General features: G+C 43.6%; 2 protein-coding genes across 2 annotated transcripts in view; both read left to right on the forward strand.

Moving 5' to 3' along the window:
- Positions 1 to 443: 443 nt before the first annotated feature.
- On the forward strand, positions 444 to 9623 carry nek2 (NIMA-related kinase 2). Its single transcript, XM_066677165.1, has 9 exons — positions 444 to 694; positions 1346 to 1563; positions 2199 to 2439; positions 3431 to 3513; positions 3616 to 3742; positions 3982 to 4201; positions 6106 to 6160; positions 6670 to 6746; positions 8162 to 9623. Exons 1-9 carry the CDS (start codon positions 599 to 601, stop codon positions 8350 to 8352), a joined length of 1308 nt encoding a protein of 435 aa, XP_066533262.1. The 5' UTR covers positions 444 to 598; the 3' UTR covers positions 8353 to 9623.
- A 2797-nt stretch (positions 9624 to 12420) lies between these two features.
- slc30a1a (solute carrier family 30 member 1a) overlaps positions 12421 to 23593 on the forward strand; it is a 12331-nt gene continuing 1158 nt past the window's right edge. Inside the window, exons 1-2 of the mRNA XM_066676883.1 lie at positions 12421 to 13433; positions 20443 to 23593. The exon at positions 20443 to 23593 is cut by the window's right edge and continues 1158 nt beyond it. Coding sequence (XP_066532980.1) covers positions 12839 to 13433; positions 20443 to 21368 — 1521 coding nt within the window. The 5' untranslated portion in view covers positions 12421 to 12838 and the 3' untranslated portion in view covers positions 21369 to 23593. The remainder of the gene's footprint in view (positions 13434 to 20442) is intronic.

The following is a 23593-nucleotide window of genomic DNA, read 5'->3' on the forward strand; positions in this document are numbered from 1 at the left end:
TAAGATGTATCCCTATTTACCTCATACTACATAAAAATATTGTAAATAAATGGTGTGGTTTTAATTAGCACTTCTGTACATTAATGAGTCAGCACTGAACCTCACATCTCAAATCATGCTGAAATTCAGAATAATTTAAGGCTTTAATGGATTTTTTATCATACGTGTAATATCTGTGAACAGAGATGTGATTTAGTTGATTAATCGATGACATGATTAATCGATGACAGGAGTGGAGTTTGTATTGTTTTATTTGGAGGCCTCACTGATGGGCGACGCTGCAGTGACCCGGATGATGGTAACGTTACTTCACGCCTCCTTTAAATCGACGTCACACTCCCCCCTCCCTTCTCTTAAAAAAAACTCACTCCGTCACTAGGCAACGGGCGTGTTTACTGCACAGCCAATGAGATCATGCCGAGGTAGGTATTCTCAGCCAATCAGAGCGCAGGAATCGAGTGGCAGTTTTAAACCGCTTGGTGTTGAGGACGCTGCTAATGGAAACACACGACACAGGAATACCGTTAATGGCGCTGTATTGATTTTAGACCTGAAATAACAGAGTTAAAGAGGAGTATTTCATTCATTCTTTTGTACTATGCCCTCTCACACGGAGCAGTATGAGGTGCTGTGCACTATCGGGTCCGGGTCGTACGGAAAGTGCCAGAAAATAAAGAGAAAGTCGGACGGAAAGGTAAACAACAGCTCAGTCTTGTTTTGTTTTTTTAGGACGCACGGTGGTTGACATGAGTTTGTTTGTGCTTCTGTTGTAACAGTATTACCGCTGTGTACCTGCACATTCAGGAATAGTAATACTAATAATTAATAGTAATTCAGTAATAGTAGTAGTGCTACATTATAGATTTACCTTAACATTATAGCTTCAAAACCACTGTGTTGTGATCAGCCTCTGTCATTGCTGCTCTGGGCTCATGTAACATTTTCGGGTGTGAGGGTAGGAAACCACACAGCATAACTACTGCCCCATACCATATGGAAGAATCATTTGAGAAAACAACTGATTGTACCTTTAAGTCAAATTGGAGACCCTCCTGAGCATTTTAAGATGCCAAGTCTGTATCATGAGGAGGGATAATTTCAATATAGCCTTGCACGAATGTTGCAAATCTTATGCTGGCTCATGTTTTTTGGTTGATTAAAGATTCCCCGTGCTCTACAAAGAAATGCACACACACCTCTGAGGCAGGTAGCCTGCTCTGTGGTTTCCTGTTTGTAGTGTGTGAGCTCAAAGCAGCAGCTGAACACAGAGGTGTGCTGGGGTTCCCTAAACACCTGCTGGAGAGTCCTGTGATAAATAAGCTACAGTGTTGTGTGTCTGTGCTAGATCCTGGTGTGGAAGGAGCTGGATTACGGCTCCATGGCAGAGGCGGAGAAGCAGATGCTGGTGTCGGAGGTGAACCTGCTGCGAGAGCTGAAACACCCCAACATTGTCCGATATCACGACCGCATCATCGACCGCACAAACACCACCCTCTACATCGTGATGGAGTACTGCGAGGGTGGAGACCTCGCCAGCCTCATCAACAAGTGTATTAAAGAAAGGTAGAAAATGCAAACTCCTGGAACAAGTCACCAGATCAAGCCACTGTGTTCACTGTGTTTCTAAGTAAGCCCATTTGCAACCATTGGTAGAGTGATGGTTGGGTAGAGAGAACTTTATTTATACTGAAGGAAATTATGGTGGTGTTGTAGCCATTTAGTGTTTCATAGTAGTGGGTAAAAAATTTGGGGCGGCATGGTGGGGCAGCAGGTAGTGTCACGGGCACACCGCACCAGGGTCCTGGGGTTATGGTTTCAAACCCTGCCTCTGGTGACTGTTGGTAGGGAGTGTGGTGTGTTCTCCCTGTGTCTGTGTGGGTTTCCTCTGGGTGCTTCAGTTTCCTCCCACAGTGCAAAAACACATGCTGTTAGGTGCATTGTTTGTTCAAGTGTCCATGAGTGTGAGTGACGGGGTAAGTGATACACTCTGGTGGATTCCGGCCCCATCCAGAGTGTGTTTATTTCTTGCGCCCAGTGTTTCATAATTTGATCTTCGTAACTCATAAAAATGAGGGAATGTTGTCATTGTTAGGAGACAGCAAATCAGAGAGATTATGATCATTATGGAAAACTGGCCGTGACTGTTTACGTTGCTGTCTTGGTTGCGCTGAATTTTCTGTCTGTGCCTGTGTTTTTAGGCGATATCTGGAGGAGGAGTTCATTCTGCGTGTGATGGCTCAGGTGGCTCTGGCACTGAAGGAGTGTCATGACCGGAGTAATGGAGGCAGCACAGTGCTGCATCGTGACCTCAAACCTGCAAACATCTTCCTTGACTCCAAAAACAATGTCAAGCTTGGAGACTTTGGCCTGGCGCGGATCCTCAAACACGACACAAGCTTTGCCAAAACATTCGTGGGAACTCCTTACTATATGTCTCCAGTAAGTGACTTTGACTTTACATATGTTTACAGTTTTTAAGGCAGGAGTGGTTATATTTTAATATTAATCAAGAAACTCTGTTCAGGGCGGCACGGTGGTACGGCAGGTAGTGTCGCAGTCGCACAGCTCCAGGGGCCTGGAAGTTGTGGGTTCAATTCCCGCTCCGGGTGACTGTCTGTGAGGAGTTTGGTGTGTTCTCTCTGTGTCTGCGTGGGTTTCCTCCGGGTGACTGTCTGTGAGGACTGTGGCGTGTTCTCCCTGTGTCTGCGTGGGTTTCCTCCGGGTGACTGTCTGTGAGGAGTGTGGTGTTTTCTTCTTGTGTCTGTGTGGGTTTCCTCCGAGTGACTGTGAGGAGTGTGGTGTGTTCTCTCTGTGTCTGCATGGGTTTCCTCCGGGTGACTGTCTGTGAGGAGTGTGGTGTTTTCTTCTTGTGTCTGTGTGGGTTTCCTCCGAGTGTCTGTGAGGAGTGTGGTGTGTTCTCTCTGTGTCTGCGTGGGTTTCCTCCGGGTGACTGTCTGTGAGGAGTGTGGTGTTTTCTTCTTGTGTCTGTGTGGGTTTCCTCCAGGTGATCTGGTTTCCTCCCACAGTCCAAAAACACACGTTGGTAGGTGGATTGGCGACTCAAAAGTGTGTGTGTGTGTGTGTGTGTGTGTGTGTGTGTGTGTGTGTTGCCCTGTTAAGGACTGGCGCCCCCTCCGGGGTGTATTCCAATGATTCCAGGTAGGTTCTGGACCCACTGCGACCCTGAACTGGATAAGGGTTACAGATAATGACTGAATGAATGAACTCTGTTCAGACATTTGTATAGTCATGACTAGGGTTGTTTCTTATCCAGGAACGTGTCCAGGACGGATTTACATTACATTAACAAACTTAAAACCTGTCAGCAACTGTTGATACCCTGTAAAAAAAAAATAAATAAAAATAAATATAATCAGGATATTAATAATTATCATGTTATTTAGTATATTCATGTCGTCTTGTCCAACAGGAGCAAATGAATCGCATGTCATACAATGAAAAGTCTGATATCTGGTCATTAGGATGTCTGCTGTATGAACTTTGTGCTTTGACGTGAGTATTAACACTTTTTGCGTCTTATGTGAACACCAATGAATATTTTCCTGAGAAATTTCTGTGTGTGTGTGTGGTGTCATCTCTCTACATCCTTTCCAGACCCCCATTCACAGCATATAACCAAAAAGAACTGGCAGAGAAAATCAAAGTGGGGAAGTTCAGAAGGATTCCTTATCGATACTCAGAGGAGCTGAACACACTCCTGTCCAGAATGCTTCATCTAAAGGTTTATTTATATTCACCGTTTACAATGTCTCATTCGTTATTTTTACGTGATGTGATGAAATCTATGTTTAAACGAAGGTTGAAAAGTACAATTTAAAAACTGTCTTTTAAAATTTGATGTCGGCTCGCGGGAGCAATGACACAGTTTGTTTCCCATCGTCAAATGAATGCACCATGAAAGTAGTTAAAATCCTGCCTGTTTATTAAGTTCTATATTGACATTGTCCTCCTGTTTTTCAGGATTACCTGCGTCCCTCAGTGGACTCTATCCTACAGAGCTCTTTAATCTCCACTTATGTAGCAGCGGAACAGAGGAAGGCAGAGGTAAAGCAGAAGCAGAAGTCTACTGACCCTGCAAAAAATAAACAGCTGGATGCCTTCTCTGCTGAGCTTCGGCTGAAGGAGCAGGCTCTGCGAGAACGAGAACAGGCTCTAAAGGAGCGAGAGGAGAGGCTGGAGCGTAAGAGTTGTCCATTTATACCTCATTGCAAGCTTTAAAGATGTTATTAGCCATTTTTGTGTCTAAGTAGCAAGCAATAATATATATTTTATTAATTTCACATAAAGTTTTCTGACACATTCAGACAAGAAAAAGACTGATTACCCTTTATATGGGAACAATGCAGACTAATCCACTCTACACTTTGATGTTAAAAGACTTATGTCACAGTTAAGTGAAAACTTAAGTTACATTTTTCTGTTTGTTGAATTCAATATTATAGTGATTTCACAAAAAACATCACATTTTCTACATCAGTGTGGTTCACAGCAGTTTAGCGCCGCACATCTGCATGAAGTTATAGGTTGAAAGAGCTGCTTTGAATAAGGCACAATGCAGGGCATGCTGTCAGAGCTGAGATCAGTTATTTATATCTGTCTTAAAGGCATAGGAACAAAAGCCTCCTGTTTTAATCAGCGAGGAAACAGTGGACATTTGTAATTGAATTCTAATTGTTGTACAAAAAAGTGGACATCAAGGAAAAATGGAGAATACATGACAAAATGTAGGAAAGGTGACCTATAAATATGAGACAGGTCTTGGCTTTCTTGGTCCATTTGGGGTAAGGAAACAATCTGATTCCTTTAAATGTATTCTTCTCATATTTAAATGGATAAGTGCCTTTTCTTCACATATTGTCTGTTTCTTTTCTGCACTTCCTGCAAAATTCAGAACATACTCATTAAATATACGATTGGACAGTTTCAAAATACATTTAAATGATAATAGACCACATTTTACACATGCAGCAGAGACAGAGGTTGACACGGTTTAACTTTAAAGGCTAAGCACCACTTAATGGACCTTCATGAATATTTCACATTATTTTAGTTACTGACAGATATAAGTATGAATTAAAATGAAAATAGCAGCTTAATTTGCTTTAAAACTGACAATTTTATTAAATTGTCGGAAAAACCCGAGCTCACTACGGAAATTCTTGAACGCAACCGTGACGTCACTGGTGGACAACAGCTGAACAACGCCGCGGTAAAACACCGTTATGACTGACTGTTATGACAGTATCTAGCTAAATAACCAACATTATTCATGACAATAGCCTAGCAATAAGCTAAACTCAGATGTAGAGGCACCGTTATTCTTGTAAATGTGATCGAAGTCGAACTCGAATTCCTCCGACACTAGAAACCTCCGTAATGCAGCTACGTAGCCGAGTATAATCTGAGCCACCGAGTTTAGCGAGTCAAGCTAACGTTAACTAACACCAACTAAAACAGGCGAAGTGAGTGTCCTTACCCTGTTTACCTCCATGTTACAGAGGCTCTTGAACACCTTTCGTTGGTGTCCTTACATGCCCATATTGTTGGAAAAGCGCCAGTGAAATGAGCTACAGATAACGGAGTGAGCGGAGGGTCCTTTCCAAAGTGCCCGTTTAAAGTGGACAAATGTAGTCCATTTTCTGGATATTTTGGGATCTTTGGGCCATTTGTGCACAGATGTCCCACTGTACATTGAATAATTGCAGCCAAAAACAACACACCTTTTCCTCATTTTGCATTAAATTAAGTGCAGCTTCTAGAGTGTTGTCCACCATCTACGTCACAGGCAAGACGCCTATTAGAGTTTCCCAACACCGTTGGGGAGGGGGACCAACGGTCTTTTAAACCTTATTCCTTCAATTAGTAAGAAATAACATGTTTTCTGACTATCAATAAACACAAGTTAGGAACTCACATTCCACTGTGTTTATTTGTTTGACACTTTCATAGAGCTGGTGCTCAGCCTTTAACACAGATTTTAGCCTTTATTTGGCTTGTAAACCATTTAGGTCCTGGATCACACATGTCCAGTATTATCTAAATTGTAAGGAGTCTAATCTTTTCTTTTTTTCCTCTTTCTTACAGAAAAAGAACAGGAACTGTGCATCAGGGAGAGACTCTCAGACGAGAAGCTTGCCAGGTAAACATATACACCAGTTTTTCTGACAGAGCCTACACCTACACTAAATAGGATTTTTAATGGTTAAACCCAATGGCTTTGCAGTGTAGCCCTAGACTACTGTTCCCTCCACACACACACACACACACACACACACACACAGGCAAATACGAACACAATGATTTGTATATCAACTATATTTATACCTCGGTGCAACAGGAAGTCACAGCTAAACATTTAACTGTTTGTTGTTGTTCAGGTGGACGGTTATGAGGATTCAGTTAGATTTTACCCAATTTAAATCTCTGGAAGTGTCAATAAATAGAAATATATGTTTTCTAATAAGATATTTGATAGGTTGTTATTATAGTGTCATTTTTCTGTTTGGAATAATGCTGAAGATTTTTTACATTCAGTTTTGCTTATGACACTTCTATAGTCCATTTATTTATAGTAACTTATATTACCTGCATCTGAAATAACAAATGTTTCGTTTTAAAGGTCTGTGGTGTTTGTTTTTTTCCCCTCAGAGCAGAGAGCTTGTTGAAGTCCTATCACCTGATGAGACAGCAGAGGGCGCCACCTCCTCTTTGTTCTGATGAAATAGGTATGGACAGGAAACGGGGTGTTTATTGTCCTCTGAGCACAGAGAACAGTTGACCAGCTGCTTTTTATATATTTATATATATATATATATATGTGTGTGTGTGTTAATTATTTTTAAAGGTGCTGCATTTGAGAATCTTAAGGTTTTACCCTTTTTAAATATCAACGACACTAACCACAATACAATATTCAATAGGTGAAAGTACACATTAGTTTTTAAGTGACATTTGTTTCTTTAGCATTTGTTTTTTAAACATATTTTCTGGGAAAATTTTCCTTTTTTTAATAAATCAACCTGAATAAAGATTTCTAAAGATTGGTTGATGGAGCACAAGCACTGAGCTCTCTAAGCCATTGTGAAATGCACTTAATAAGAATCCATGGGAACATTTATACACTCTACAGTTCAAAACTTGGGAAATGTTTCTCATGTTAAGAATAATAAATGTATTAAGTGCAATGTTAATAATTTTGTTCTATTTTCAAATATACCTCAGTGTATTAAAATGTTGCAGACTGTTAACGGAAAGCTTCAAGGTTTAAAATGTATTTAATATTTAAACAATTAAAGATTATAGTTTGATTAATATATTTTGTATATATTTGATAATTTAAATTTTGATTGTGTTTTTTTTTTTGTTTTGTCTTGAGATTGATGTCCATTTTGTAATGTGATGAATTCTACATATTTATTTGACTGTAAATGTGTTCTCCAGGTTCTGTGGCTTTCTTTATTACTTTAGAATCGTCTACCACTCTGTTCCTCATGCTCATTCCTCTGAATACATTTCTATTTACAGCGGCCTTTTGTCCTTCTCAATATCTGAAACCTTTGAAGTTGGTTAGAACAAGCAGATTACCATGAATTTACACTTTTTAACACTTAACAGTTGTGTGATAACCCCCTGTGCAGGACTTGTAGCCCCTTTTTAAAATGTCTTTTAGAAAAAGTGAGCAAAATGAATATATAACTCCAACATGGAAAGGGCCATTTTGTAAGGAATACAGAGAATAGAGTGCAGTGATTTACTGGAGAAGATCAAGATGATTGCTGTCCTCCTTTATTCTCCTTTACTTCACCCCTGACTCCACTCTTAAGAGACAAACACCAATAAAACAAACACCAAGTGTTTGGGGGAAATGTGAGGTCTGGGGTTCACTTAATGTTCATTGGAGTTTCACTGTTGAACTTGACATTAAAGTTGTGGGTTTGTGTTGGGGGCTATTCGGTGTTCATTATAACGTCCAATTAAAGGACTACTCCAGTGCTTTTCTACTTGATCTCCATTTCCGTCATCGTGGAATGGCCAGTGTTACTATCCACAACTATTTAATTTCCAAGTTTCTGTGATTATAGTCATTCCAGTTTAAATCCTACACGGCTCGCGGTGATAACTTTTTTTTGTTTTCTTTCAGGAGAGTTTGAGAACATGTCTCCAGGGAAGAAGAAGGTCCACTTTGCCAGCGAAAGCAAGGAGAATGTGAAGCCCTCGCAGAAACTTGTTGTCAAAACCCAGGAGCATATGTTTATTAAAAAACTGCAGGCAGCCAGTACAGGCCTGGGGAACTTCCCTCTGAAGAGCAGACACATGCAGGGCATCCGCTAGGCTTCCCCTGCTGGAGCTGTGGCTGGTCTACAGCACGTCATCTAGAGTATCAGATGACACACTGCACACGGTGAAAAAAAAACACTCGAGACACTAACTCTCCCCACGCAGCTGTTGAAGGTTTTCCACATCACCGTGTGCACACCAAGGTCATTTCTTAGAAGTCAGAAGGGCAAAGATATGGTGTTTGTTGTTGTCACTGGATCTGGTGACACAATGTAGACCAGTCTATCTGTGGCCTTATTTTATCTCCCAAACACACAACACAGGAGATCGTTCACTTTCTGAATTCCTGCATCATTCAGTGGTTGAGATGTAAACAGAAATAAAGAAGAAGGTTTTGGTCTGACATTGTTTGGTTGGGGATTGGTGGTGGTGAATGGAACCTACTAGCAGAGCAGTTCACACCAAACCACTTTCAATGACTTTTGTTTATACCTCAGCCCATTATGGAGACATTAGGATGTGGTGAAATGCCCCTTCAAGACTGGAACTGACAGACATGTTTGTATCCTTAGCTTTAAATTATGGTCTTTTGTCCTAAAGTCCTTTAGTATCAAGTTTAAGAAATGTCATTAGACATTCATTAGAATGTGCAATCAGACTTTGGGCCCAACACTGGAGACTTGTCTTAAATGTTATGTTGTATGTGTTTGTGAACAAGTGTTGTCTTTGTTTTAGAAGCTGTTGAAATAGCAGACTCTGTGTCTGTGTTTTGGGAAAGTGCCTAGAGGAAATTCCAGAGTGTGTATGGTGTGAATTAAAAGTGAAACAAAGCAGTTTTCATTGTGTGCTGTTTTATTGCACAATTTAAATTGTAACGTCTAAAATGAACCTAAGTACAACATCAAAGGCACCACAGAAAGATGTAAACTAATGTTTTACACCTTCAGCAGAAATGTGAACCTGAAATGTGAGGACAAAGTGTGTTGTATGTCTTGTGTGACGGTCCTGAATATGCAGGTGAGTGTGGGTTTGTGCTCAGAAAAATAACATAAGTCTGAAAATGCATTCAGTCGACATAGACACTGCTATTTCACAGCTCATGCACTATGCGGCATGGTGGCGCAGTCACACAGCTCCAGGGACCTGGAGGTTGTGGGTTCGATTCCCACTCCGGGTGACTGTCTGTGAGGAGTGTGGTGTGTTCTCCCTGTGTCTGCGTGGGTTTCCTCCGGGTGACTGTCTGTGAGGAGTGTGGTGTGTTCTCCCTGTGTCTGCGTGGGTTTCCTCCGGGTGACTGTCTGTGAGGAGTGTGGTGTGTTCTCCCTGTGTCTGCGTGGGTTTCCTCCGGGTGACTGTCTGTGAAGAGTGTGGTGTGTTCTCCCTGTGTCTGTGTGGGTTTCCTCCGGGTGACTGTCTGTGAGGAGTGTGTAGTGTTCTCTCTGTGTCTGCGTGGGTTTCCTCTGGGTGCTCCTCCCACAGTCCAAAAACACACATTGGTAGTGTGAATTGACGACTCAAAAGTGTCCGTAGGTGTGAGTGTATGTGTGTGTGTGTGTGTGTGTGTGTCTGGGTTGCCCTGTGAAGGACTGGCGCCCCCTCCAGGGTGTGTTCCCTCCTTGTGACCAATGATTCCAGGTAGGCTCTGGACCCGCCACAACCCTGAACTGGATAAGGGTTACAGATAATGAATGAATGTACTATAGGTTAACACTAATCTGGACACAAACATACAGCAATTCAGTGTTTCTAGTCCCTGGGGTGAGGAATAGAAGTCATTATTTGTAGTTTATTGTAATTTTATTTTAATGGAAACTCTCAGATACTTCAGAAGTTTTGTGGATCTGTTCATTATTCTGAAAACATCAGATATTTCCTCAAGGGCAGGGGCACTTTATTATGAATTAAACCATTATACTGTTGTTATTATGAGAGTATGAGGGTTTTGTTTGTTTGTATTGCTCTTTGCCTATGACTGTATACAAGGTCAGTTGATTCACATAGTGTATAGTGAGAATACAATATAGATTTAAAGAGAACTGATGCAGTAAATGAAGGTGCTTTAAACACAGTGGATCTGTCTGTACCCTCTGCTATGACCAGTCTGTGTAAGAGATCACCATTTCTAGTTATTTGACCCAGATGTTTCTTTAATATGGAGTGTAACATGGTGGAGTTTGTGCACACGCTCTGCGTGCCTCTGGTTGAACGCGATGTGCTTTGTGCCTCTTGCAAAGAAATCTAGTTCTGTAATTGAATCCGAGGAGTATTCATCTCAGGGATCATCTCCAAATCGATGACCACTGTAGCGACTGAAGAGATGATCTTTGTAAAAACTACATCTGGAAGGGTTCCCTGTTCAATGCGTAGTGCACTCTATGATCTAAGTATGGAAGCCTGGGTCTGCCTCCTGAATAAAGAAAACGAACACACAAGAAAAGGGCACAAAGCCACGGTTAATATTTCAGTCATAAATATTAGATATAATTAGGGTGACCAGATCTGGTGAAAAAGAGGACACGTCGTTTGGGGGGGTGATGAGCTCTCGCCCCTCGCTGTATGCTTAGCTGAACCTGTGTGTGCTTTTAGGTCCTTTACACCTTTATTTGCTACAAAAAACATGGGAATTTCTTTTTTAATTCATCCGAGAACTTACATTTACATAGCTGCTCGAGATGAGGGTAGGTACATGAGCTTTGCCTGACGTAAACAAGGACCACTGACGTGCAGACTGACCAATTAAATGTTTACAGAGAAGGTTATCGACCAATAACGGTAGCTCTACAGTCAGACCGTCCAATCAGAAGATTTTAGGCTACATCACCACGCCCCCTTCTCACTCAAGCGAACCAATCGGAGTAGGGGAGGGCGGGACTAGTTTGTGAACGAAACGCTTCTCGAAGTTCTATGTAAACTCTAGAAAAACAAAATCCCGGACATTTTTAAGTCTAAAAAAGAGGATATTTCCGGGTAAAAGAGGACGTCTGGTCACCCTAGATATAATCCATAATTATGAGATAATAAATCATGATTCTGAATTACTATTAGAATTCATATTCATTTTCAAATTTACAATTTAAATTCCCAAAAGGCTTTAATAGTTAATTAATAATGACTTCTGGAGCAGGGATATTATGCCTTTGGTCAAGTATGGAGTCTCGCCCATACTATGTTTGTATATGATTTGTTACTGTTTTCACTGTGTTTTGTGTTTACAAGTCTCTCTCTCTTAAGAAAGACAGAGGTCTGTTTTTGTACGACTGCAAATAGCAGCTCAGGGGGTTGTTACCAAGATAGATGTGTAGTGGCAAGACTTTCCTATAGGGACTTTGGGTTTACAGACTACTCGCTTGATGTGCTACCACATGGCAGGGGGCACCTATAATTAATAAAAATAAATACCCTACCAGTATTTTAGTGGTTCAGTGTCAAATGATAAATGTATAGTTAGGTTTCTTTACAGTGATAGTGAATGGAACCAGACGTCTCCATGGCTACATTAAAAATACAGCATTGTATTGACTCTCCACAAACACCAGTGAACCTCTGCAGTCTTGAAAGTTTTGTGTGGAACAATGAAGATGGTAGAATTAGTGTAAATCTGAAAAATCTGAACTCAGTGACATTGCTTTTTTGAGCTTAATTCTAGCCAAAAATCTTAAAACTATAATAAACAGTGTCTCAGGCACCAGGTCAATGTGGTCATAAACATTTGATCTTATATCTTCAGTCGTTTTATATCTTCAGTTCACCATCACGTTCAACAATTGTGACTCAGCAAGTTTCATATCAACCACCCCACTTTCAGTTCCTCTGTTCACTTCAGTGGTCCTCAGTCCTGGGCCTGCTGGGCCACTGCTCGGCACATTTTAGAGATTCCTGTGCCCCCAACACAACTAATATAAGCGGTGAGCTGATTAACAAGCCGCTTCTGAAGCTCAAGAGGGGGTCATGGGCTCTGTTCAGTTTAATCATGCCGAATTTGTACTTTTTTTTGTGGGATGTCCCTTCCGTTTCAGGTTGTGTCCGAGGTGTGTAATTTGACCCCGGTCCCTGCGCTCCAGCCAATCCGGTGATGCTGTGGGCGTGGCCTGCGCCGGCCGCTGTGGTTCCGTGTGGAAACTTTGCCGGTCCGGGTGCAAAGTTTTGATCCGTCTGCAAAAGCAGCCGCACGGATACTGAGCACACGAGGGGCCGCTCGCAGAGTACCGAATCGGAGAGAGAACCGGAAAATCGGGACGCGCGCAGAGAAGCGAGAGGAGGAGCGCGGGAGAGAGAAAACCGGAGGTCGCCAGCTCTGCATTGTTATAAGAGCGCGTGCCTGCTGTTGTTGAGGGTCGTAACCGTAGCCGGCTGCGCGAGGACACAGAAGAAGGGAACACAGCAACCGACAACAGCCGAGGACCATAACCGGCTGCGCGAGGACGTCGAATCAGAGAGAAAAGGAAGGAAGAGAAAAGAGGGCGAGAGAAAGAGAGAGAGAATCAGATAACAGCTCGCTCCTAAACGCGCGTCCCCCCTCGGATCGTACCCTGACTTCGCGATGTCGTCGTCGACGCCTTCGTCGCTGTGTGAGCCGCCGCGCGCGCGCCTCCTCTGCATGCTTTCGCTCACGTTCGCCTTCTTCGTGATGGAGGTGGTGGTGAGCCGCGTGACGTCCTCGCTCGCGATGCTCTCCGACTCATTCCACATGCTGTCGGACGTTATCGCGCTCGTCGTGGCGATCGTGGCCGCGCGCTTCTCTGAGCGCACCGCCGCCACCGACCGTAACACGTTCGGCTGGGTGCGCGCGGAGGTGATGGGCGCGCTCGTCAACGCCGTGTTCCTGAGCGCGCTCTGCGTCACCGTGTTGCTCGAGGCTGCCTCGCGCTTCGCCGAGCCGCACGCCATTGAGTCGCCGCGGGTGGTGCTCGTGGCAGGGGCCGCGGGGCTCGCGCTCAACCTCGTCGGCCTTTGCATGTTCCGCGGGCACGCGCATGGAGGAGGGGGACACGGGCACTCGCACGGAGGAGGAGGGGGAGGACACGGGCACGCGCACGGCGGCAAGAAGAACAAGAAGGGAAACAAAACCGACAGCAGCTGTAATAACAGCGAGGAAACAAACAACCTGGTCCCGGGACAGAGTACTGGGAGGACAGGTAAAAACACACACACACAGCATACACACACTCAACATACAGACAGAACACACACACAAAACACACTCAACAACCTTGCCCCGAGACAGAGGAATGAGAGGACCGGTACACACACACACACACACACACACACATATAACATACACACAACAAGCTTCTCCCGAGACAGAGGACCGGAAAACAAACACACACACACACAGGCACAGCATACATACAGACAGAACACACACAGACACAAAACACACTCAACAACCTTGTCCTGAGACAGAGGACTGAGAGGACCGGTACACACACACACACATATAACATACACACACCAAGCTTCTCCCGAGACAGAGGACCGGAAAACACACACACACACACACACACACAGGCACAGCATACATACAGACAGAACACACACAGACACAAAACACACTCAACAACCTTGTCCTGAGACAGAGGACTGAGAGGACCGGTACTCACAAACACACACACACACACACAACAAGCTTCTCCTGAGATAGAGGACCGGAAAACAAACAAACAATCACACACACACACACACAACAACCTGGTCCCAGAATAGAAGAGGGAGAGGACCGGTAAACACAAACACACACAGGCACAGCATACACACTCTCAACATACAGACAGATCACACACACACACAACAAGCTTCTCCTGAGACAGAGGACCGGTAAACACACAAGCACAGCATAAACACACTCAACATATAGACAGAACACACACACACACACACACACACAATAAGCTTCTCCTGAGACAGAGGACCAGTAAACACACACACACAAGCACAGCATAAACACACTCAACATACAGACAGAACACACACACACAACAAGCTTCTCCTGAGACAGAGGACCAGTAAACACACACACACACAAGCACAGCATAAACACACTCAACATACAGACAGAACACACACACAAAACACACTCAACAATCTTGTCCCGAGACAGAGGACTGGTACTCACACACACACACACATACGTAATATACACACACAACATACACACACAATAAGCTTCTCCCGAGACAGAGGACCGGAAAACACACACACAAAACAACCTGGTCCCAGAACAGAGGAGGGAGAGGACCGGTAAGCACACACACACACACACACTAAAAATTGCCCTGATAATGTCAGAAACGACATTAATAGAGTTTACACCAGTCACATAGTACATACCATACTTGTATACACTCTGTTACATAATACACACCATAAGTCTATGCACTGTACAGTACGTGTAGTGGGTCTACACTCAGTGATAGATGTGGGAATAGTATAGAAACAGGACCTGGTTATAAGGTTAGTACTTTAGTAAATGTTAAGGGAATAGTCCATAATAGTAACAAATATTACCTTATAATAGGGTGAGTAGGAGTGGCCTAGTACTTGAAGAAGCCTGATTGAACTTGGATGAGGAGGAGGGACGACTCTAAAGCACCTGCTCTCTAAGACGCAGCACACTTTCAAACCACTGGTTTTATTTATTTAAAACGGACAGGAGCCATTTTTGGATATGAACTTATGAACTGCCATTCCATACATGCTCTCTGTGTTTGGGAATGGGGCGGTGCCTGTGCAGCGTGCGCAGGTGACACAGCATGAATTCAGTGTGAATGGTCCTGAGCGGGGCGGCACGGTGGCGCAGGTAGTGTCGCAGTCACACAGCTCCAGGGGCCTGGAGGTTGTGGGTTCGATTCCCGCTCCGGGTGACTGTCTGTGAGGAGTTGGTGTGTTCTCCCCGTGTCCGCGTGGGTTTCCTCCCACAGTCCAAAAACACACGTTGCAGGTGGATTGGCGACTCGAAAGTGTCCGTGAGTGTGTGAGTGAATGTGTGTGTGTCTGTGTTGCCCTGTGTTGTCCAGGGTGTATTCCCGCCTTGCGCCCGATGATTCCAGGTAGGCTCTGGACCCCCCGCGACCCTAAATTGGATAAGCGGTTACAGATAATGGATGGATGGATGGTCCTGAGCGTTCACACGTGCTCACTCAGACTTTACCAGGACTTTGCATTAAGGAGCTGGTGGGACAATGTCAGGATAATATTTGGGTTCATGTCCTGGGTCTCTGCGAACGTCTGAAAGGGGCTTGTGGGTTTTGTTTCGCAGTAAATCCAAATTCACAATTCTCGATGACTGATGATGCAGCAATCTGTGAACGAACACTGTATTAACATCTTTCATTTCAGAAGAAGTGCTGGGTGAGCTCTTCTGAAATCACGTGAGGAAGATCCTTCACGCTTCTGCAGAATGAAAATACATTGCACAATATCTTCTTCTCTGTGAGAAGTTGTGGGTTCCTCGTCCTTCTGAGAATAGGGTTTGATTTAATGCACATGCTCAATGCAGAGTGTGGGTTAGAGGAGTACAAAGCCCACAGCGCTGGGCAGTGGAGCGGTAGATCTGTGTTCTCTGAGGTGATGGAGCACGTTAATGGATATAAATTGCCTCCTATCGAATACACATGCTGAACTGGCCAGCTGGGACACTGAGTCATTCTGTGACACATTCCCATCATCCATAACACACAGAGCTTAGTCAGTCATCAGAGGAAACTCATACACACTCACAGAGCCTGGTATCGTCTCTCTCACACAAACAGCCTAGCGTCTCTCTCTGTCTGTCTGTCTCTCTCTCTCTCTTTCTCTCTCGTTCTCGTTCTCTCTCTTTCTCTCTCGTTCTCTCTCTAGTTCTCTCTCTCTCGTTCTTTCTCTCTCTCTCTGTCTCTCTCTCTCTCTCTCCCCATGTCTCTGTCTCTCTCTCTCTCTCCCCATGTCTGTCTCTCTCTCTCTCTCTCTCCCCATGTCTCTGTCTCGTTCTCTCTCTCTCTCGTTCTCTCTCTCTCTCTCTGTCTCTCTTTCTTTCTCTCGTTCTTTCTCTCTCTCTCTCTCTACCTCTACCTGTCTCTCTCTCTTTCTCTCTCTTTCTCGTTCTCTCTCTCTGTCTCTCTTTCTTTCTCTCGTTCTTTCTCTCTCTCTCCCTGTCTCTCTCGCTCTCTCTCTCTCTCTCTCTCTCTCTCTCTCTCTCTCTCTCTCTCTCTCTCTCTGTCTCTCTCTTTCTCTCTCTCTGTCTCTTTCTTTCTCCCTGTCTCTCTCTCTCTCCCCATGTCTCTCTCTCTCTTTCTCTCTCTCCCCATGTCTCTCTCTCTCTTTCTCTCTCTCCCCATGTCTCTCTCTCTCTTTCTCTCTCTCCCCATGTCTCTCTCTCTCTTTCTCTCTCCCCCTGTCTCTCTCTCTCTCTCTCTCTCTCTCCCTCCTCTCTCTCTGTCTCTCTCTTTCTCTCTCTCTCTGTCTCTCTTTCTTTCTCCCTGTCTCTCTCTCTCTCCCCATGTCTCTCTCTCTCTTTCTCTCTCTCTCCCCATGTCTCTCTCTGTCTCTCTCTCCCCCGTCTCTCTCTGTCTCTCTCTCTCTCCCTCCTCTCTCTCTCTCTGTCTCTCTCTCTCTCCCTCCTCTCTCTCTCTCTCTCTCTCTCCCTCCTCTCTCTCTGTCTCTCTTTCTTTCTCCCTGTCTCTCTTTCTCTCCCCATGTCTCTCTCTCTCTCTCTCTCTCCCCATGTCTCTCTCTTTCTCTCTCTCTCCCCATGTCTCTCTCTGTCTCTCTCTCCCCCGTCTCTCTCTGTCTCTCTCTCTCTCCCTCCTCTCTCTCTCTGTCTCTCTCTTTCTCTCTCTCTCATTCTCTCTCTCTGTCTCTCTTTCTTTCTCTTTCTCTCTCTCTCTTTCTCTCTCTCCTCTCTCTCTCCCTCCCTCCCTCCCCCACACACTGAATGGCATCAAATCCTCACTGCAGTGTTCCACTATCCCGTGTAAAATGTTCTCACGGCAAAAGAGAACAAACACCCTGTAAATACTCTTCATTTTAGACAAACGTTGGATGAGCCGACCTCTGTAATCTTTGGCCATCTACTGTATAAAGTCTGTTCCTGTAAATTGTATCACTATTCCAGTTTAAACTCGTGTGCAGAGATAAACAAGGGGAACGCCTTTATTGCATAATTCAGTAATAAAAACAGTGTAACAGTAGTTTGGGTTCATGTCTCAGTCTATGAAAATACAGCAGGTCTAAACAGTGGCCTCAGATATTAACGGTTATCACACCGTTGGCCTTTAGAGCAGAGTTGGGGACTTTTCATTGTCAAACCTAACACTGGCATTTAACTGAAGAACATTACTCCTCTCCCCTCTGTTCCAGGAGCCCCTGTGTTTGTGATGGTGTTGTGTTGTTTTGTGATGTGGCCACACCGATGTGGGAGTTTAGCTTTTTGTTTTAGACCAAGAGTAGCCTTGAAGAGAAGAATACGTTGATACCCAATTCAGCTCCGGCGTTGACAGATGCTGGAAGATCTGAGACGTTCCACTGACAACAGCACATTCACTGAGAACCTAAGGACTATTTTGAGCTGATATTTTGGTTCTTTTATTCAAGTTGTTTTTGGGGAAGGCACTTTTACTTTGATTGCAGTCTTTAATTGGCTTCTACTGCGGGAGGGTGATAGTATACTTCATGCATCTCTGATTTCGAGCTCTGAATTTTAGTTGGTGTTTTAGATCATTTCTAATCATTGTTGAATTCTACACGCTGCAAATATAAGTAACTTTGCAAAACTAAGATGAGTGTGATCAGTGCCATGGCAAAAGTCCCAAGGAAATTCCACTGCTATTTCTAATTTTCTGCATTATTCATACCCCGTATCTTCAGCTGACTCATTTGCTCAGAAGTGTGATGGACTGACGTGGGGAGACTGATAGACGTGGGCAGGTCTGTGGTGCACTGGTGGTTTCGTTTTCATGATGGCATATATACACCTACGAGGCGAGAAGGTTAATGGGGCTCAGGTGAATGTGGTGAGGGAAAGGGCAGGTGGGGCTGACACCACTGGCTCACTAATTTGCATAATGTTACTGCTATTTGGTTTGAAGACATGTCATCTGCACATTCGGCACAACAGAAGTAAAACCGGGCAATGTATGTGAAGTATAAGATAATGTATAATTATATTGTATATGTAAATGTATAATTCATTCATTGTCTGTAACCGCTAATCTAGTTCAGGGGTAGGTAGGTCCAGAGCCTACCTGGAATCATTGGGTGCAAGACGGGAACACACCCTGGAGGGGGCGCCAGTCCTTCACAGGGCAACACAGACTCACACACTCACACCTACGGACACTTTTGAGTCGCCACCACCTACCAACATGTGTTTTTGGACGTGGCAGGAAACCCGGAGCACCCAGAGGAAACCCACGCAGACACAGGGAGAACACACCACACTCCTCACAGATAGTCACCTGGAGGAAACCCACGCAGACACAGGGAGAACTCACCACACTCCTCACAGACAGTCACCCGGAGGAAACCCACGCAGACACAGGGAGAACACACCACACTCCTCACAGACAGTCACCCGGAGGAAACCCACGCAGACACAGGGAGAACACACCACACTATAATATATATATATATATATAACAGATACAAGGTTTAAGATGTAGACACCTGACACCTGATTTACTCTAAAATCATTTCATATCAACACATTCCTTTTTTTTTTTTTATATATAACTGACTTATCCACAGATTTATGCAGGATTTATGAATGTGTAGTGGAATGTCCCTTAAAGTATGTTTGTTGGAGACTATATATTTATTCCCACAGCAAGAGCCAGTAGTTCTCACAGCACTAAAATGCTTTTCCTGATTTGTGAGACTTATTTTTTATTTGTTCATTTGCTTATTCATGATCGGCTGTGATGGCTTAGAGGCCCTGTTATTTTAATATAGAATTTGTATTCATCAGGCTTGGATTTGGTTCCACGTTAATAATACAGATTATACATCCTTTATTAAAGCCTTTAGATCACTAGGTTTCTAATATCACTCCATTGCATTTGCACTTAGGGTCACTGCGTAGCTGTATGAATGTATTTAGCGTCCATGTGAGTGAGGGTAATTATGTTTCTTGGGGGTAGGTTGTTTGAAATAACATTAGATGAGTCAGTTAGAGAATCATTAAGCGATCGTGACACTGAACCCTTTGGCCCTTAACATGGAAAAAATGACCTCTTAAAATACTTCAAATAGTAAACAGTACTGCAGTCTCAGTTTACAGCAGCTTCTAGCATCCCACAACATTTTTTGCTGTTACAAACTTACATCCTGTTTCTCAGTTTCCAATAGGAATGTGCTGAAATAAATGTTACTTTGGCATTGAACCTAATAATTACCAATGACTAGTCATTTCTAAATGACATTAATATTTTTAACTGGCACAGATTTCAGACTCTCATTTTAGTTATTAATCATGTAACACACCATAAACTAAATATTAAGGCTGTAGGAATATTTGAAATGTTAAATTCTATATAATTAAAGATAAAAACACCAGTCCAGTGTCTGAAGATTTGTCCCACAGGTCCCAGAGACAGTTTTAGTTTCAGGACACAGTTCAGACACAGTTCAGCTCTGACTCACAGATGTAATAGCAGCAGGTTTGGCATGTGATACACCTGGTATTGGATCTGAATTGCTTGTAATGCAGTCGTAATCTTTGAATAATTAACCAGAGTCTACTATGATGATGCTTAACACCCAAATCTCACGTGGTGTAAAATAACGGCTCACAAACCGAGACCTAAAACGTCTAGATGCTGCAGAGTTTATTGCCTCTTTATTTTAATATTAGCAGAAATATGGAAATATGGAAGAAATATTCCTCACCCGGAGGAAACCCACGCGGACACTGGGAGAACACACCACACTCCTCACAGACAGTCACCCGGAGGAAACCCACGCAGACACAGGGAGAACACACCACACTCCTCACAGACAGTCACCCGGAGCGGGAATTGAACCCACAACCTCCAGGTCCCTGGAGCTGTGTGACTGTGACACTACCTGCTGCGCCACCGTGCCGCCCTACTGAAATACAGCCGCGTTTTATTTGGGAAATCACTGAAACATTTGCATACTTTGTGTCCTAATAGTTTTGTACTCTTTTCACAGACTCATCACAGGCTGAATGTGTGGATGTGCAGCTGAACGGCAACACAGCGTTTGACGACATCGAGCAGGAACGCAGCCAGGAAGCATCATCACAGTTGAACATGCGGGGGGTCTTCCTGCACGTTCTTGGTGATGCCCTGGGCTCTGTCATTGTTGTGATCAATGCCATTATCTTCAGCTTTGTGTGGCAGCCGTGTGAACCAGGCGTTCCCTGCATTAACCCCTGTGTGGACAGTCAATGTTTGGACCACCAGCATCTCAACACCACCTCTGTAGGGTTTCGGGAAGGTTACGACAACAACAGTAACCCAGAGGCCGTTTCCATGGCAGGGCCATGCTGGGTGCTGTATCTAGACCCCAGTCTGTGCGTTATCATGGTGGGGATCCTCATGTACACGACATACCCTCTGCTAAAAGAGTCAGCTCTCATCCTGCTGCAGACAGTTCCCAAACAGATCGACATTCACGGACTCAGCTCCAGGCTCCGAGAGCTCGACGGCGTCCTGGCCGTGCACGAGCTGCACATCTGGCAACTGGCAGGCAGCCGCATCATTGCCACTGCGCACATAAAGTGCCATGACCCCACAGCGTACATGGACGTGGCCAAGAGGATCAAAGGCTTCTTCCATGACGAAGGCATCCACGCTACCACCATCCAGCCGGAGTTCGTCACCGTCAACTCGGAGTCCCGCGCCTCGCTCTGTGAGCTCTCCTGCAGGACACAGTGCGCACTCAAACTCTGCTGTGGCTCCGCCGACGGATCCAAAGCCCCTGAAAGTGCACCTGCAACATCTACAGCGTCAACAACACCAACCACAGGGCAGGAGGCTGTACTGGAAGTCATCAGCGAGTCCCTGGAGACCACTACCGCACCCAAAACCGACAAGGATGTAACCCTCCCTAGGGAGGTGGAGTCGTCCTTATAAAGAGAAAAAAGAAAACAGAGAAATGGTGCAATCTTTAAAATGGGTTAAAGGGGGCCTTATATTGCTGTGTATGTATCTGGATGGTCAAAGGAAGCAGAGGAGATGTGTCTGCTGTTTAATACACACACACACACACACACACACAAACACTCACACACACACACGCACACACACACACACGCACACACACACACTCCTAGACCTTGATGAGAAATTTGCTGTTGACTGATTCACCTTTGGACCTTGAGCCCTCACTGCCACTTACCGTGGCAACTAACCTCTGACTTCAGGCCACTGCATATGTGTGTTGTAAGGCGATATGTGTGTGTGTGTGTGTGTGTGTGCACGCCAAAGCTTCTCTGTATGGAAATATGAGTGCCCCTCTCTTTGGTGCAACAAAACACATTCAAACTACAAACACAGCTGTTGGCCCAATAATTAGAACTTTATTTACATTTATTATTATTATTATTATTATTATTATTACTATTGCAATGAACCAAGATCCCCTCTCCCCTCCCACCCCACTCCTCTAACCCCTGGTTTATCATGTCTGCCACTTCCAATTATGTTGTGGCTAAAGTAATTTATGTATTTAAGTTATTTTGAAAATTAAATATTTTCTTTCCAAAAGCTTTTATAATATTTAGATTTGGAAAACGAGTAAAAAATCAGATAAAAAAAGGGCACGGAAATATTTCTGCCAAATTCTAAAACATGCAACTTTTCTGTAATGTAGAGTATTTTTTTAGTAGTGGTGGTTTTGGAGCTACAGAGTTGATACTTGTTTTATTTCATCTCTGGTTTTGTATTTAGAGCCTGAATGCAGTGTCAGTACAAGTTTATCGAGCATTTTATTAAACGTAGTTTAAAACAACACTGTAATGAGGTAGAGTATGTGCTGCATTTCTCAGCTGTTCTTGTTTGTGCAGGAAGCTGATGCCCTGTGAGTGCCGTCGCTGTATCACTTGAGCAGAAGCGTTGATCAGATAATGCTGAATTATTATTATTATTATTATTATTACTTTTTGGGAATCATTTTTTACTTTTTTTTATTATTTCCTGAGTGGAATTTAGTGCTGATCCATTTCTGCAGAGGCGTGTAGAGTCTGAATTCATTCTCCACTGAAGGTGCTGTTGCCTAAAAGTACTTTACCTAAAATCAACTCAAGTTTCAGTCAGAAAAAGGTCCTTAGCGATTTTTGTGGTCAGTGGAACTTCTTAGAACCGAAAGCATCTCAGCGCAGGAGCGACAACAACAACAACACCACACCATCACACTACACACAGGAAAGAGAATCAGAGGCTGAATATGAACTGCAGATTGATTCCTTGGCTCACTGATATACTTGAGTAGAAATACAGTTATTTGAAAATGCTCAGGAACGCACAAATCGATCATTATTTTACTGAAATGCATGTCCTGGAGTAAATGTAACTAGTCAGTACTCACCTCTGTGTTTCTGCTCCTGTTTCCTCTCAGTGTTTTGAAGGGACCTCATCAGCTTTAGCTCAAGTTTCTCTGAAAACATTCGTACGGCGACTCTGCATGACCAAACTTCAGGTGACTTAGCAACTAGAACACACGCCCGGAGAGTTATTGGCACTATTGTCTGAACCAAATTATGAGGGAGAGTCTGTGGAGAAAGCAGGTTTATAATGGGATTTAGACGTTGAGGGTTCTTTGTGTCGATGCCTGCACTGAAGAAAACATATATATATATAATTATATATTTAATGCATTGAACTTACTTTGCTTCAAGTGTGTGTCTCACTTGCGTACTTTACAAACCGATATAACGTCTAATAAACAATTATTTTCTGTACAGCTGGGTGATATACACTATGGCTCAAAGGTTGTGGACAACTGCTCCCTCCAATATCCGACAATAACAGATCATTAGTTCACTATTCCTTTGGGAAGACGCTGGAACAAGTGGGAAAACTTTTAAAGTAAAAATTCACTAATAAAGAAGACGGTCCACAACATCCTGGGCATGTAGTGTATACATCTTCTCTTTCTTTACAGTGTTGGTTATATATTTCTTTAAAATCTTGGGCATTATTCAAAGAACAGTTCAGATGAAAGGCAAGGAAATTAGTTGGCTGCGTTTACTTTGCATCCCTTTCTGTAAACGTCTTTTCGTTGTCTCTGACTAACATTTACAGTGTAAGGTTCCCTCTGTTGTAGTTTTAAGAGAGAAGAGAGATATCCTTTTTAATAT

This window comes from Hoplias malabaricus, chromosome 7 (genome assembly GCF_029633855.1).
Source record: "Hoplias malabaricus isolate fHopMal1 chromosome 7, fHopMal1.hap1, whole genome shotgun sequence".
NCBI classification, from domain to species: domain Eukaryota; kingdom Metazoa; phylum Chordata; class Actinopteri; order Characiformes; family Erythrinidae; genus Hoplias; species Hoplias malabaricus.

What these genes read in the sequence shown, in the direction of transcription:
- nek2 (XM_066677165.1), top strand. Translation starts at nt 599, where the DNA reads ATGCCCTCTCACACGGAGCAGTATGAGGTGCTGTGCACTATCGGGTCC. An exon ending in TATGAACTTTGTGCTTTGAC is followed by an intron (nt 3,514 to 3,615) that starts GTGAGTATTAAC and finishes CATCCTTTCCAG; the next exon opens with ACCCCCATTCACAGCATATA. An exon ending in CCAGAATGCTTCATCTAAAG is followed by an intron (nt 3,743 to 3,981) that starts GTTTATTTATAT and finishes CCTGTTTTTCAG; the next exon opens with GATTACCTGCGTCCCTCAGT.